The 15,373-nt window shown below is 36.9% G+C and overlaps 1 protein-coding gene across 1 annotated transcript in view; it reads left to right on the forward strand.

Moving 5' to 3' along the window:
• Nucleotides 1-15,373, forward strand: part of LOC125289719 (cell wall protein DAN4-like) — a 29,058-nt gene that overhangs the window by 12,740 nt on the left and 945 nt on the right. Inside the window, exon 2 of the mRNA XM_048236693.1 lies at nucleotides 14,593-15,024. Coding sequence (XP_048092650.1) covers nucleotides 14,593-15,024 — 432 coding nt within the window. The remainder of the gene's footprint in view (nucleotides 1-14,592; nucleotides 15,025-15,373) is intronic.

Consider the following 15,373-nt stretch of genomic DNA (forward strand, 5'->3'; position numbering starts at 1 on the left):
TAGACACAAAAAATGACCGCAGTGTAGATTAAGCTATTGCTCATAAATGCGGAAGTAATTGTTTTTAAATAGAGGCGGTCTTGTGCGTCTCCACGTTACACGATTGGCCAAAGTCATCCCAACACCGAAACGCCAAGACAGATCTGAGCTGAAAGCCTAGTTTGACAAATATATCACATAACTGCAATCGTAGTATCACTTAACGTATACCCCTGAGTCAAGGCTTGGTCAAGCCTCGATATGTCTAACATGCTTCGTAGTATACCCCACTGATCACCAACAGATTGCATGCATTGATTCAAAGACTGATTCAAAAACATGTTTATACAAACCCATCAAAACTCTGGCCTTAAAGGAGAATTCCGGTGTGATATTGACCTAAAGTGTATTGAAACATGATACCGAGTGTGAACGTTATGTCTCATAGCCCATCTCGCTTGTCCCCTGCACTCCAAAATCTGGCGCTAGTTAGCCGATGCTACCAACAGCTTTTTCAATAGTGGTGCTTCGCATCGGGCTAGCCATGCAAATAAATCACTGTTTTACACCCATTTACGAGGCTCAATGTATCTCCACACTTCATTGGTAGACTTCGAGGGCCCTGACATTTAAAACGAGACATTGAGAACTTTGAAAAAGCACTGGTAGTTTACTTACAAGACGATTTATACAGACAGTATCTTCCGCGAAGTTTAGCGTTTGCAGCCATCTTGAATTTAGTCACGATAAATCGAAAGCAACGAAAAAGAATGAACAGGTATGATAAGGGATCAGATTCCAAAAATAATTCAGTGGAAATGCATGGATTCCAGTTTCTTCCAGTAGCAGCACTTTAGGTCAATATCACACCGGAATTCTCCTTTAAGGCACAATCCTCTATTGAGAAGCTATTTACAACTACAGGCTGTATAAATTCTCACACAGTCACAAAAGCGTCTTCATATCTCCAAATGCTATCTGCTTTTGTGATGGCAAAACACTGTCATCGCTTTGGCTTTCACAACAAAGAAGGTGTTGACTCAAGCCACGATTCTACAACACTTAACAGTCACAACAATGTCAGACCTGTTGCAGTATCTGATGCACATGGTTTTGTGGAAATAACATAGAGATGTACTGATAACATCCATTGTTTCAGCACCAGAACTTTGAGATTACGTCATCTTCGTATGCATGCACAAAGCAGCCGTGATAGAAATATAGCTAGATATACTTTATTGCCACACAAAAATGTTGGGGGAAATTGTTTACAGAAAGTAGCTCAAGACAATAAAGGGAGAAAAGAAAGAAAAACTAATCTGAAGTCTGAAGCGTCTGTAGCATCTGGCCAAAGCCAGGACATACACTGTGGTATCAGTGGCTATAGCTAACTATTTTTAGTCTCCTCTGTTAATTCATTTCAATGACATAATATGGTCATGTGAAGGACAAACAAACCTGCCACTCGCAAAACACAGGCCTTTCAATACATACATAGTTTTGTCCATCAGGTTGGAAATCCTCATCGATGCATAGTTTTGTGCTTCAGGTTGGAAATCCTGAGAATATCTTGGAAAGGCTTTTGCAGTATGTCACAAGAAATTATCACAATCTTTCAACATTTGTTTTCAAGGCAGACAGAAATGTACCTCTATGTCATTCCACATAACCTGCTTAAGCCCTCAACTATAGATGATGAAAATTCATATTTCACTACAAAGGTTTCAACATAAAATTACTTGTCTACAAAACAGTAGATGGTATCTGACCCAGTAGTCACGGGATAGGTGAGCCTATAAATTGGATAAAATGTGTGCTGCAGTGGGTAGCCAGAGAACAGTGGAGTAATATGCCCTGTTTGATAAAACGACAGCTTCAACTAGTGGCTCACGGCCAACAGATGGTTCATGAAGGCAATGCAGGTGATCCCTGACCATGTATTCAATAAGGTAGCTTCACTGTGGGAATCAATTTTTTCTACCTCACACTCTAGAAGAGTGGTTTTCATGTTGCTTCTTAAAGTTGCAGTTGGCAAGTCTGACAGATTGAGGGGACTTAGCCAACATTTTGATTGATTACAACTCTCATGCCCCTCCCCCACTATCACCGAGCACCATCTCATCGAGTTCGTGCTCGTCAGTGTGCACCAGACTGTGATTGACAGTCGTCAGATCTCACACAGCCCTGCTCTGATTGGACCAGAAGAACTGGGAGCTGTGGATTTTTGCAAAACAAATAACAGGCTCAAGGTGGAGGTAGAAATGCGGGTTTTTTTCTAAAACCAGCTGATTTATGTTCTGTCGGAGCATAGTGTCGGTTTCAGTGAATATGATAAAAAAAATCTTGCCAGCTGCAGCTTTAGGCTACATCCACACACTATTCTGTTTTCGTTTTAGAATGGCGTTTTAAAGCAACTACAATCTCCATCCAGATTCCACGTTTGCAATTACCTTGGCTGCTCCAAAGTCCTTTTAGGCAAGTCCCTCCACTCGGCGGCCATATACCAACGTTGGGCACTCATCGGGCACAGTCTTTGGGTCGAACTGCGCGTGCGCAAGGCTTCACGACACCAATCTTGCTCCAGCGGCGAGATCACAACACATGATTGGCACGATGTCTTCACAACACACCATATGATTGGCTCAATGTATTCACATCACACCACATGATTGGCTCAATGTATTTACATGTCGACGCTTTGCCGAGGAAGGGGTGGGATATGTGTAGACAACGGCCATATTGGCGTGACAAACTAGCCCCATGTATTTCTATGGAGTATTTTTTGAGTGCTGTGTCTCCACATTAGAAAGTCTCTGGCTGCTCTGGATCCCTAAAATGTGAATCACATGACCATTCACACAAATTACATGACCATACACGCAATTGCAACTGTAAAATTGTAAAATGCTGAATATAACCGCACTACAGATGCTACCAAAAACAGCAAGGCCAGTATAGGTTGTACTTCGTTCACTAGTAGTGGTAAGTAAAATAAAAGTGAGTCATGGAGAGTCAAGAAACATCGTACTGACAAGGTCCAATCAGGAAGGGAACATAGGTTTATACGTCATCATTTTCAGATGTTTGCGAAGTTCACTATCTACATTAAAATGCAAAGCCAGAGTTTTTCAATGAAAACAGGGCCTGGGTTTTCAAACTGGCCCGTTTCAGGAGCTCTAAAATGCTGGGGTAGTGTAGTGTAGATGAGAGGTGCAAATTGAATAAAAGTGGTTTCAAATGTAATGTGAAATGTTTGGTTTCAAATGTAAATGGAATAGTGTGGATGTATGTAGCCTTAGGATGTAAACATTGGGATGCCTGGGGTGGAGATAACCACCAGCTCTCTTAGTTCATGTCAGCAATCCTTCAACACTTATTTCTGCACAATCAGTCAGACTAGACATGCCAACCTGAGATTGTACGGTCATTGCTTATTACAGTGCATGAAAATGCACTGTTCTGTTATCCAAAGTCTTCTTCTTCTTCTAGTGCATGAAAATGCACTATACTGTTCTTCCTAGGCTTCTTCTTATTATTATTACAGTCTGTACTGTTCTTCCTAGGCTTCTTATTACAGTGCAGGAAAATGCACTGTACTGTTATTCCAAGGCATTTTATTATTATTATTACAGTGCATGAAAATGCACTGTACTGTTATTCCAAGGCATTTTATTAGAGTGCATGAAAATGCACTCTACTGTTATCCGAATTATTACAGTGCATGAAAATGCACTGTACTGTTATTCCAAGGCTTTTTACAGTGCATGAAAATGCACTGTACTGTTCTTCCTAGGCTTCTTCTTATTCTTCTTCTAACGCATTTAATGCAGCTTCAACCGTTTAACGTAGAAACTTCATTCAAACTATGTTACGTAGGTCTTACTTGGGACATGGGTGCTATGTATTTTTCAGCTTTGTAACTTTTATACTTTTTAAATTATTGATTAAAAACTAGTCAAAATTTCCCCATAGACTTAACATGGGCTGATGACATCACAATAGAGCCGTTAAGCAATTAGAATCCTATGGCAGGTGTTCAGGCCACCTGGACCAACTGCCAGTCTCAGGCTTTAAGCATACAAACTGGCCCTATTAAGACTACACATCCTGTTCAACTGCTTCCTCTGCCAAAAACTGTTTCAAAATAAAAGTCCTCACTATAATATTTTACTGTTAAAACAATTTAACCCTTTAAACTACTGAACTTTTTAACTGTTCAGCCATTGTAACTGTTACTTGTCATCAACTATGACTCCTACCTACTGTAGCTAGTTAGCTAAGTAGCATGGTTAGCATGCTAGTTAGTATTTTTAGCAAAACTGCTAAAAATGATTAGCTAAGTCACATGGTTAGCATAGTTAGCATGCTATATGCTAGTTAGCATTTTTAGCAAAACTGCTAAAAATGATTAGCTAAGTAACATGGTTAGCATAGTTAGCATGCTAGCGTGTTAACATGTTAGTTAGCAGTTTTAACAAAACTGTTAAAAATGATTAGCTAAGTTAGCTAAGTCACATGGTTAGCATACTTAACATGTTAGCATGCTAGTTAGCATAGTTAGCATACCTACTAAAATGATTAGCTAGGTTAGCTAAGTCACATGGTTAACATAGTTAGCATGTTAGTATTGCTAACATGCTAGATAGCATAATTACTAAAAAATGAAAACATTAGCTAAGTTAAGTAACTTGGTTAACATTATTATATTTGTTAACATAGTCAGCATAACTGCTAGCAAACATTAGAGCCATTCCAAGTGTCAGTTATCGTCAACTATCTACCTAAATAATTTAACCATTTAAACTATCCACTTATTTAACTGTTCAGTCATTACAACTATATTAAACCTCATCTACCTAGCAACCAATATAGTTTGTTTTTAGTCTGTATGACATTTTACATCATATTTTTGCATTTTCATGCACTGTATTTCCTTCAGGAAATGCTTTTCTAGTTCTTATTATTTTTCTTCTTCTAACGCAGTTAATGCAGCTTCAACCGTTTAACGTAGAAACTTCATTCAAACTGCGTTGCGTAGGTCTTACTTAGGACATGTGGGCTTTGTATTTTTCATCTTTGTAACTTTTATACTTTTTAAACTATTAATTAAAAACTACTCAAAATTTCCCCATAGACTTAACATGGGCTGATGACATCACAATGGACTAATTAACTTGATTTGCACCTGTATCATCTTCCAGCTGCTCATCTAGGCCCCATCAAAGAATCAGTTCAACTGATTGCACCTGTATCAACTGCTTTCTACTGAACTAGACCAACTCTCTCTGTGTTTCTCCATTCTACAAGGATATGACACATTTCATCCAACTTTCTATCCATTCATCCTCTTCAAACCATTCACTCATCCACCCATTAAACTATCCATCAACATCCATTAAACAATCTGCCTATCAACATCCATTCAACTTTCTGTCTATCAACATCCATTACACTATCTACATTTAACTTTTAAACTATATACTCTGTCTCAGGCTTTAACATACTTAGCATACAATATGGCTCTATTAAGACTGCCGTTAAGCAATTAGAATCCAAGTCAGGTGGCCAGGCCACCTGCACCCTATCAGTTTCTCAGGCTAACCTTTTAAACTATCCACCTATTTGACTGTTCAGTCAGTCCAACTATATTAAACCTCATCTACCTAGTTCAGTCATTCCAACTATATTAAACCTCATCTACCTAGCAAATAATTTAACCTTTTACACTATCCACCTATTTAACCGTTCAGTCATTCCAACTATATTAAACCTCATCTACCTAGTTCAGTCATTCCAACTATATTAAACCTCATCTACCTAGCAAATAATTTAACCATTTAAACTATCCACCTATTTAACTGTCCAGTCATTCCAACTATATTAAACTTTGTCTACCTAGCAAATAATTTAACCTTTTAAACTATCCACCTATTTAACTGTTCAGTCATTCCAACTATATTAAACCTCATCTACCTAGTTCAGTCATTCCGACTATATTAAACCTCATCTACCTAGTTGAGTCATTTGAACTATATTAAACCTCATCATGTTGGTTGCCAATTAGCACATCATCTGTTTTAACAATATATTTCACACCATATGTTTTGCATTTTCATGCACTGGTAATTCCCTGGAATTGTGTTTTCTAGTTCTTATTCTTCCCACCAAATGTCTGCGTCTAATTCAGCTTTAACCGTTTAACGTAGACACTTCGTTCAAACTTTGTAACGTAGGTCTTGAAAAGGACACGTGGGGAATGTATTTTTCACTTTTGTAAACTTTAAACAGAGTATATAGTTTAAAAGTTGAATGTAGATAGTGTAATGGATGTTGATAGACCGAAAGTTGAATGGATGTTGATAGGCAGATTGTTCAATGGATTTTGATGGGATAGTTTAATGGGTAGATGAGTGAATGGTTTGAAGAGGATGAAATGATAGAAAGTTGGATGGAATGTGCCTTATATCCTTGTAGAATGGAGATGCAGAGAGAGTTGGCCTAATTGAGCAGAAAGCAGTTGATACAGGTGCAATCAGTTTAACTAGCTTTTTGATGGGACCTAGTTGAGCAGCTGGAAGTTGATACAGGTGCAAATAAAGTTAATTAGCCCATTATGATGTCATAGTCCCCATACAAAGTCTATGGGGAAAAATTAGCTTGTTTTTTATTAATATCTCAAAAAGTATAAAGTTTACAAAAGTGAAAAATACATTCCTCAAGTCTCCTTTTCAAGACCTACGTTACAAAGTTTGAACAAAGTTTCTATGTTAAACGGTTGAAGCTGAATTAGATGCAGACATTTGGTGGGAAGAATAACAACTAGAAAAGCATTTCCTGAAGGAAATACAGTGCATGAAAATGCAAAAATATGATGTAAAATATCATACAGAGTAAAAACAAACTATATTGGTTGCTAGGTAGATGAGGTTTAATATAGTTGGAATGACTGAACAGTTAAATAAGTGGATCGTTTAAATGGTTAAATTATTTAGGTAGATAGTTGACGATAACTGACACTTGAAATGGCTCTAATGTTTGCTAGCAGTTATGCTAACTATGTTAACAAAGATAATAATGTTAACCAAGTTACTATGCTAACTAACATGCTAACCATGTGACTTAGCTAACTTAGCATAACTACTAAAAATAATTAGCTAACTATGCTAACTAGCATGCTAACTATGCTAACCATGTTACTTAGCTAACTTAGTTTAATCATTTTTAGCAGTTATGCTAACTATGCTAACTAACAATGTTAACATGCTAACTATGCTAACCATGTTACTTAGCTGACTTAGCTAATCATTTTAAGCAGTTTTGCTAAAAATGCTAACTAACTAGCATGCTAGCATGCTAACTATGCTAACCATGATACTTAGCTAATCATTTTTAGCAGTTTTGCAAAAAAATGCTAACTAGCATGCTAACATGCTAGCATGTTAACTATGTTAACCATGTGACTTAGCTAACTTAGCTAACTAGCTACAGTGGGTAGGAGTCATAGTTGATGACAAGTAACAGTTACAATGGCTGAACAGTTAAAAAGTTCAGTAGTTTAAAGGGTTAAATTGTTTAACAGTAAAATATTATAGTGAGGACTTTTATTTTGAAACAGTTTTTGGCAGAGGAAGCAGTTGAACAGGATGTGTAGTCTTAATAGGGCCAGTTTGTATGCTTAAAGCCTGAGACTGGCAGTTGGTCCAGGTGGCCTGAACACCTGCCATAGGATTCTAATTGCTTAACGGCTCTATTGTGATGTCATCAGCCCATGTTAAGTCTATGGGGAAATTTTGACTAGTTTTTAATTAATAGTTTAAAAAGTATAAAAGTTACAAAGTTGAAAAATACAAAGCCCACATGTCCTAAGTAAGACCTACGTAACATAGTTTGAATGAAGTTTCTACGTTAAACGGTTTAAGCTGCATTAACTGCGTTAGAAGAAGAAGAACCAGAAAACGCAATTCCAGGGAATTACCAGTGCATGAAAATGCAAAACATATGGTGTGAAATATATTGTTAAAACAGATGATGTGCTAATTGGCAACCAACATGATGAGGTTTAATATAGTTCAAATGACTGAACTAGGTAGAAGAGGTTTAATATAGTTGGAATGACTGAACTAGGTAGATGAGGTTTAATATAGTTGGAATGACTGAACAGTTAAATAGGTGGATAGTTTATATAGTTAAATGATTTGCTTGGTAGATAAGGTTTAATATAGTTGGAATGATTGAACGGTTAAATAGGTGGATAATTTAAATAGTTAAATTATTTAGGTAGATAATTGACGATAACTAACAGTTGGAATGGCCCTAATGTTTGCTAGCAGTTATGCTACTATGTTATCAAAGAAAATAATGTTGACCAAGTTTTTTTGTTAAAAATGTTAATTAGCATGCTAACTATGTTACTTAGCTAACTTAGCTAATAGTTTTTAACAGTTTTGCTAAAAATGCTAACTAGCATGCTAATATGCTAGCATGCTAACTATGCTAACCATGTTACTTAGCTAACTTAGCTAATCATTTTTAGCAGTTTTGCTAACTATGCTAACTAGCATGTTAACTTGCTAGCATGCTAACCATGTTACTTAGCTAACTTAGCTAATCATTTTTATCAGTTTTGCTAAAAATGCTAACTAGCATGCTAACATGCTAGCATGCTAACTATGTTAACCATGTTACTTAGCTAACTTAGCTAACTAGCTACAGTGGGTAGGAGTCATAGTTGATGACAAGCAGACAAACAGTTACAATGGCTGAACAGTTGAAAAGTTCAGTAGTTTAAAGGGTTAAATTGTTTAACAGTGAAATATTGTAGTGAGGACTTTTATTTTGAAACAGTTTTTGGCAGAGGAAGCAGTTGAATAGGGTGTGTAGTCTTAATAGGGCCAGTTTTATGCTTAAAGCCTGAGACTGGCAGTTGATGCAGGTGGCCCGAACACCTGCCATAGGATTCTAATTGCTTAACGGCTCTATTGTGATGTCATCAGCCCATGTTAAGTCTATGGGGAAATTTTGACTAGTTTTTAATTAATAGTTTAAAAAAGTATAAAAGTTACAAAGTTGAAAAAATACAAAGCCCACATGTCCTAAGTAAGACCCACGTAACATAGTTTGAATGAAGTTTCTACTGCTAAACGGTTTAAGCTGCATTAACTGGGCGCTAGAAGAAGAAGAAGAATAAGAAGAAGAAAAAGCCTTGGAATAACAGTACAGTGCATTTTCATGCACTGTAAAAAGCCTTGGAATAACAGTACAGTGCATTTTCATGCACTGTAATAACTAGAAAAGCATTTCCTGAAGGAAATACAGTGCATGAAAATGCAAAAATATGATGTAAAATATCATACAGAGTAAAAAAGAAAATATATTGGTTGCTAGGTAGATGAGGTTTAATATAGTTGGAATGACTGAACAGTTAAATAAGTGGATAGTTTAAATGGTTAAATTATTTAGGTAAATAGTTGACGATAACTGACACTTGGAATGGCTCTAATGTTTGCTAGCAGTTATGCTAACTATGTTAACAAAGATAATGATGTTAACCAAGTTACTATGCTAACTAGCATGTTAACAATGTTAAAATGCTAAGTATGCTAACCATGTTACTTAGCTAACTTAGCTAATAATTTTTAGCAGTTATGCTAACTATAATAACCATGTGACTTTGCTAACTTAGCTAATCATTTTAAGCAGTTTTGCTAAAAATGCTAACTAGCATGATAACATGCTAACCATGTGAATTAGCTAACCATGTGAATTAGCTAACTTAACTAATCATTTTAAGCAGTTTTGCTAAAAGGCTAACTAGCATGTTAACACGCTAGCATGCTAACTATGCTAACCATGTGACTTAGCTAATCATTTTTAGTAGTCATGCTAACTATGCTAACCATGTTACTTAGTGAACTTAGCTAATCATTTTTAGTAGTTTTGCTAAAATGCTAACTAGCATGTTAGCATGCTAACTATGCTAACCACGTTACTTAGCTAACTTAGCTAATCATTTTTAGCAGTTTTACTAAAAATGCTAACTAAGCTAATCATTTTTAGCAGTTTTACTAAAAATGCTAACTAGAATGCTAACATGCTAACCATGTGACTTAGCTAACTTAGCTAATCATTTTAAGCAGTTTTGCTTAAAATGCTAATTAGCATGCTAACATGCTAACTATGCTAACCATGCTAACTAGCTACAGTGGGTAGGAGTCATAGTTGATGACAAGTAACAGTTACAATGGCTGAACAGTTAAAAAGTTCAGTAGTTTAAAGGGTTAAATTGTTTAACAGTGAAATATTGTAGTGAGGACTTTTATTTTGAAACAGTTTTTGGCAGAGGAAGCAGTTGAACAGGATGTGTAGTCTTAATAGGGCCAGTTTGTATGCTTAAAGCCTGAGACTGGCAGTTGATCCAGGTGGCCCGAACACCTGCCATAGGATTCTAATTGCTTAACGGCTCTATTGTGATGTCATCAGCCCATGTTAAGTCTATGGGGAAATTTTGACTAGTTTTTAATTAATAGTTTAAAAAGTATAAAAGTTACAAAGCTGAAAAATACATAGCACCCATGTCCTAAGTAAGACCTACGTAACATAGTTTGAATGAAGTTTCTAATGCTAAACGGTTGAAGCTGCATTAAACGCTAGAAGAAGAAGAAGAATAAGAAGAAGCCTAGGAAGAACAGTACAGTGCATTTTCATGCACTGTAACTAGAAAAGCATTTCCTGAAGGAAATACAGTGCATGAAAATGCAAAAAATATGATGTAAAATATCATACAGAGTAAAAACAAACGATATTGGTTGTTAGGTAGATGAGGTTTAATATAGTTGGAATGACTGAACAGTTAAATAGGTGGATACTTTAAATGGTTAAATTATTTAGGTAGATAATTGACGATAACTGATAGTTGGATTCGCTCTAATGTTTGCTAGCAGTTATGCTACCTATGTTATCAAAGAATAATGTTAACCAAGTTACTTAACTTAGTTAACTTAGCTAATGTTTTCATTTTTAGTAGTTATGCTAACTATGTTATCCATGTGACTTAGCTAACCTAGCTAATCATTTTTAGTAGGTATGCTAACTAGCATGCTAACATGTTAAGTATGCTAACCATATGACTTAGATAACTTAGCTAATCATTTTTAGTAGGTATGCTAACTATTTTAACTATCATGCTAACATGCTAAATATGTTAACCATATTACTTAGCTAACCTAGCTAATAATTTTTAGCAGTTATGCTAACCATGCTAACTAGCATGTTAGCATGCTAACTATTCTAACCATGTGACTTAGCTTACTTAGCTAATAATTTTTAGCTGTTTTGCTAATTATGCTAACTAGCATGCTAACTATGCTAACCATGTTACTTAGCTAACTTAGCTAATCATTTTTAGCAACTTTGCTAAAAATGCTAACAATGTTAGCAATGCTAACATGCTACCTATGCTAACCATGCTAACTAGCTACAGTGGGTAAGAGTCATAGTTGATGACAAGTAACAGTTACAATGGCTGAACAGTTTAAAAGTTCAGTAGTTTAAAGGGTTAAATTGTTTAACAGTGAAATATTGTAGTGAGGACTTTTATTTTGAAACAGTTTTTGGCAGAGGAAGCAGTTGAACAGGATGTGTAGTCTTAACCCTCTAGGCGCCACGTGTCTACGTTAAACGGTTAAAGATGCGGTATTGAATAAAACGGCCGATTTAGTCAAATAGGGTGTCATATTTCGTTCGACCTCCACTCCACTAGATGGCAGACAAGTCATACGTCATCCCCGAGTCCAAAAAAGGGCATGCTCTAAACAAAACCTTCGAGCTACAGCGCATTGAATTAGTGCGTGCAATACCGGAGCTAGCGTGCGTGTGAGCCACTTTATCAGAGCGATATTGTCAACGTCAGCGAGTATTTGCATTAGATTATCGTCTAATGGCATCAAAAAAGTTTACCCGAAATGAAGTGTTGGGTCTTCTATTCGCGGACAATGATTCTGAAGGGGACTATCTGCCTTCAGAAAATGACGGTGATTCGTTTAGTGAGGCTTCAGATGCGTCCCTGCCTTGCAATGAGGACGAAGGACAAAGTGAGTTTAGCTTACACCAAGCACAAATATTGAATCGTTTGCCCAATGTCACTGGTGGGAATAATGTTTCACGGGTTTGGAGTGTTCATCGGGAACCACAGGGTGTTAGTGGTGTGGCGAACGAGGCTGGAGGTAGCCTAATGTCCATGTAGCGCTAGCTTCTGTCTTCTGACCGTGTGCCTCTCCGCAATCGCGGCGACAGTAACGTGGTGGAGCCATTTTTTTTCTAAAAATGCTAACTAGCATGCTAACATGCTAACTAGCTACAGTGGGTAGGAGTCATAGTTGATGACAAGTAACAGTTACAATGGCTGAACAGTTTAAAAGTTCAGTAGTTTAAAGGGTTAAATTGTTTAATAGTAAAATATTGTAGTGAGGACTTTTATTTTGAAACAGTTTTTGGCAGAGGAAGCAGTTCCTTGTATGCTTAAAACCTGAGACTGGCAGTTGATCCAGGTGGCCTGAACACCTGCCATAGGATTCTAATTGCTTAACGGCCGTATTATGATGTCACAATCGGCAATGTTAAGTCTATGGGGATTTTAAAAAAGTTTTTCTTTAATATTTTAAAAAGTATAAAAGTTTCAAAGTTGAAAAGACATAGCAACCCGATCTGTTTGAAGACCTACGTTACAAAGTTTGAATGAAGTTTCTAAGTTAAACTGTTCAAGAGAAATTGCGTACGGAAAAAGTGGTAAGCGGAATAATAAGAAGAAGAATTTGCCTAGGAAGAACAGTACAATGCATTTTCTTGCACTGTAACTAGAAAATGTAATTTCGAGGAAATTACCAGTGCATGAAAATATAAACATACTGTATATTAACATAAAATGCCAAACAAACTTTTATTTGGAAACAGTTGGGAGGAGTCATAGTTGATAACAACTGACAGTTGAAATGGCTGAACAGTTAAATAGCTGAGTAGTTTAAATAGTTAAATTATTTAATAGTGAATTATTGTAGTGAGGACATGTATTTTGAAACAGTTGTGGGCAGAGGAAATAGTAGTCTTAAGAGAGCCAGATTGTATGCTTAAAGCCTGAAACAGAGTATATAGTTTAAAAGTTGAATGTAGATAGTGTAATGGATGTTGATAGGCAGATTGTTTAATGGATGTTGATGTATAGTTTAATGGGTGGATGAGTGAATGGTTTGAAGAGGATGAATGGATAGAAAGTTGGATGGAATGTGCCTTATATCCTTGATATGGATATCCTAGAATGGAGAGACACAGAGAGAGTTGGCCTAGTTAAGCATAAAGCAGTTGATACAGGTGCAATCAGTTTAACTGGCCCTTTGATGGGTCCTAGTAGTGAGCAGCTGGAAGTTGATAAAGGTGCAAATCAAGTTAATTAGCCCATTGTGATGTCATCAGCCCATATTAAGTCTATGGGGAAAAATAAGCTTGTTTTTTTATTAATATCTCAAAAAGTATAAAGTTTACAAAAGTGAAAAATACATTCCCCACGTGTCCTTTTCAAGACCTACGTTACAAAGTTTGAACGAAGTTTCTACGTTAAACGGGTAAAGCTGAATTAGACGCAGAAATTTGGTGGGAAGAATAAGAAGAAGAAGAAGAAGAAGAAGAAGAAGAAGACTTCGGATAACAGAACAGTGCATTTTCATGCACTGTAATTATATTACAAGGGTTCCCCGAGTAACTCAGGGTTAGGTGCCTTGCTCAAGGGCACAACGGTGGAAGCCGGGTATTGAACCCACAACTTTTCAGGCTACTGCATGCTAACCCAGCACATTAGGCACTACGCTAACACCGCCCCATACACCATAAAAACTGAATTTGAAGATAGTGGCATATTACATATAGTGTTCATTCATATGGTTAAAGTGCTGTAATGGTCATAACACTTTTGAGTTCCAGCTGAGTTGCAATAGTTATCCACTTCAGTCCATTTCATGGCTAATGTACATGCTAAAGATATAAGGGGAAGGGTCATCTTGAATTCACTAAGTAGGCTACTGACTAAAGCTGGGCAGACAATGTGTGATTTTCTTTTCACGTCTGCCCTTATGGGTCTGAATCTGAATAATTTATGTAAATGTGATATTTCAAAGATTCCTTTAAATTTGCAGACATTGCTGTTTTCGTCATTACAATACACTGAGTGTAGATTGATGAGGGGAAATATGAATTTAAACAATTGTTTTTATATAAAGCTGCAACAAAACAAAATGTGAATGTGAGGGACTCTGAGTACTTCCTGAAGAGTGTCTCAGTCAGAGCCATGAATAATTCCATCCAATGAACACTTTACTTCAGGAGCATGGAAGGGAGGGGTTTAGTTTGAGTGGCTGTTAACCTCAAAACCTCAACAACCTTTGTGTGAAATCGACTCGCAGCCTCTGCCTTTAACTTTATACTGTATACTCAACATAGATAGATAGATAGATAGATAGATAGATAGATACTTTATTGATCCTCAAGGGGAAATTCAAGAATATGACATATGACTCTTCTTTACCTAATCCTGTTTTGTTCATGTTGTTGCGGCTTCTGCTCTCACAGGATCTGTAAGCGTGGAGATGCTGACCACAACCACTAAGGTACATCATTCAACATCTACTTCTGCTAGCAACACACCTCCATCCAGTGCATCAGCATCAGCGACTCCAACTCCATCATCTTCCTCCACACCACAGTCAACGCCAACTAGCAGCTTGCACACAACCACAAAATCCATAGCCACTGTGTTGACCGAAAACAAGACACTAATTGTCCCTGGAACAGAGCACACCACTGATCATACAATTACAACACCTGTATCAGCAATGCCTTTAAGCTATGAAGCAAGTCAATCCACCTCACCAGAGCCCAATATAACAACTTCATCACATCTAACCACAGTCTCAAACTCTTCCCTACCATTATCAGCAACAACAGCAACAACAATACCTACCACAAAGTCAGTGACATCACCATCAATATTAAACACTTCAGGTTTGACATATGTATCTACTCTTCAATCCACGTCAACACTAGCACATGAAACATCCCAAGATACATTGACTTCACTGTCAATGACAAGTGCACCTGCCATACTACCTAGTACACAGCGGTCATCTACAGCAACATCTTCTGCAGACACACATGCATCAACTTCATTACAAGACTTAATCAATGAGACACAAGTAACATCGACATCTGATTATTCTCCATTATCTGACACCACACTTACCACTAGTTACAAGGAAACATCACCCAGGCAAACCCTGACATCAGTCTCTGGAGATTCACAACTCACAGGCATAAAACCTGACACATCATCTACCACCAGTCCCATCACAAC

The sequence above is a fragment of the Alosa alosa genome, chromosome 24 (assembly GCF_017589495.1).
Source record: "Alosa alosa isolate M-15738 ecotype Scorff River chromosome 24, AALO_Geno_1.1, whole genome shotgun sequence".
Classification (NCBI taxonomy): Eukaryota; Metazoa; Chordata; class Actinopteri; order Clupeiformes; family Clupeidae; genus Alosa; species Alosa alosa.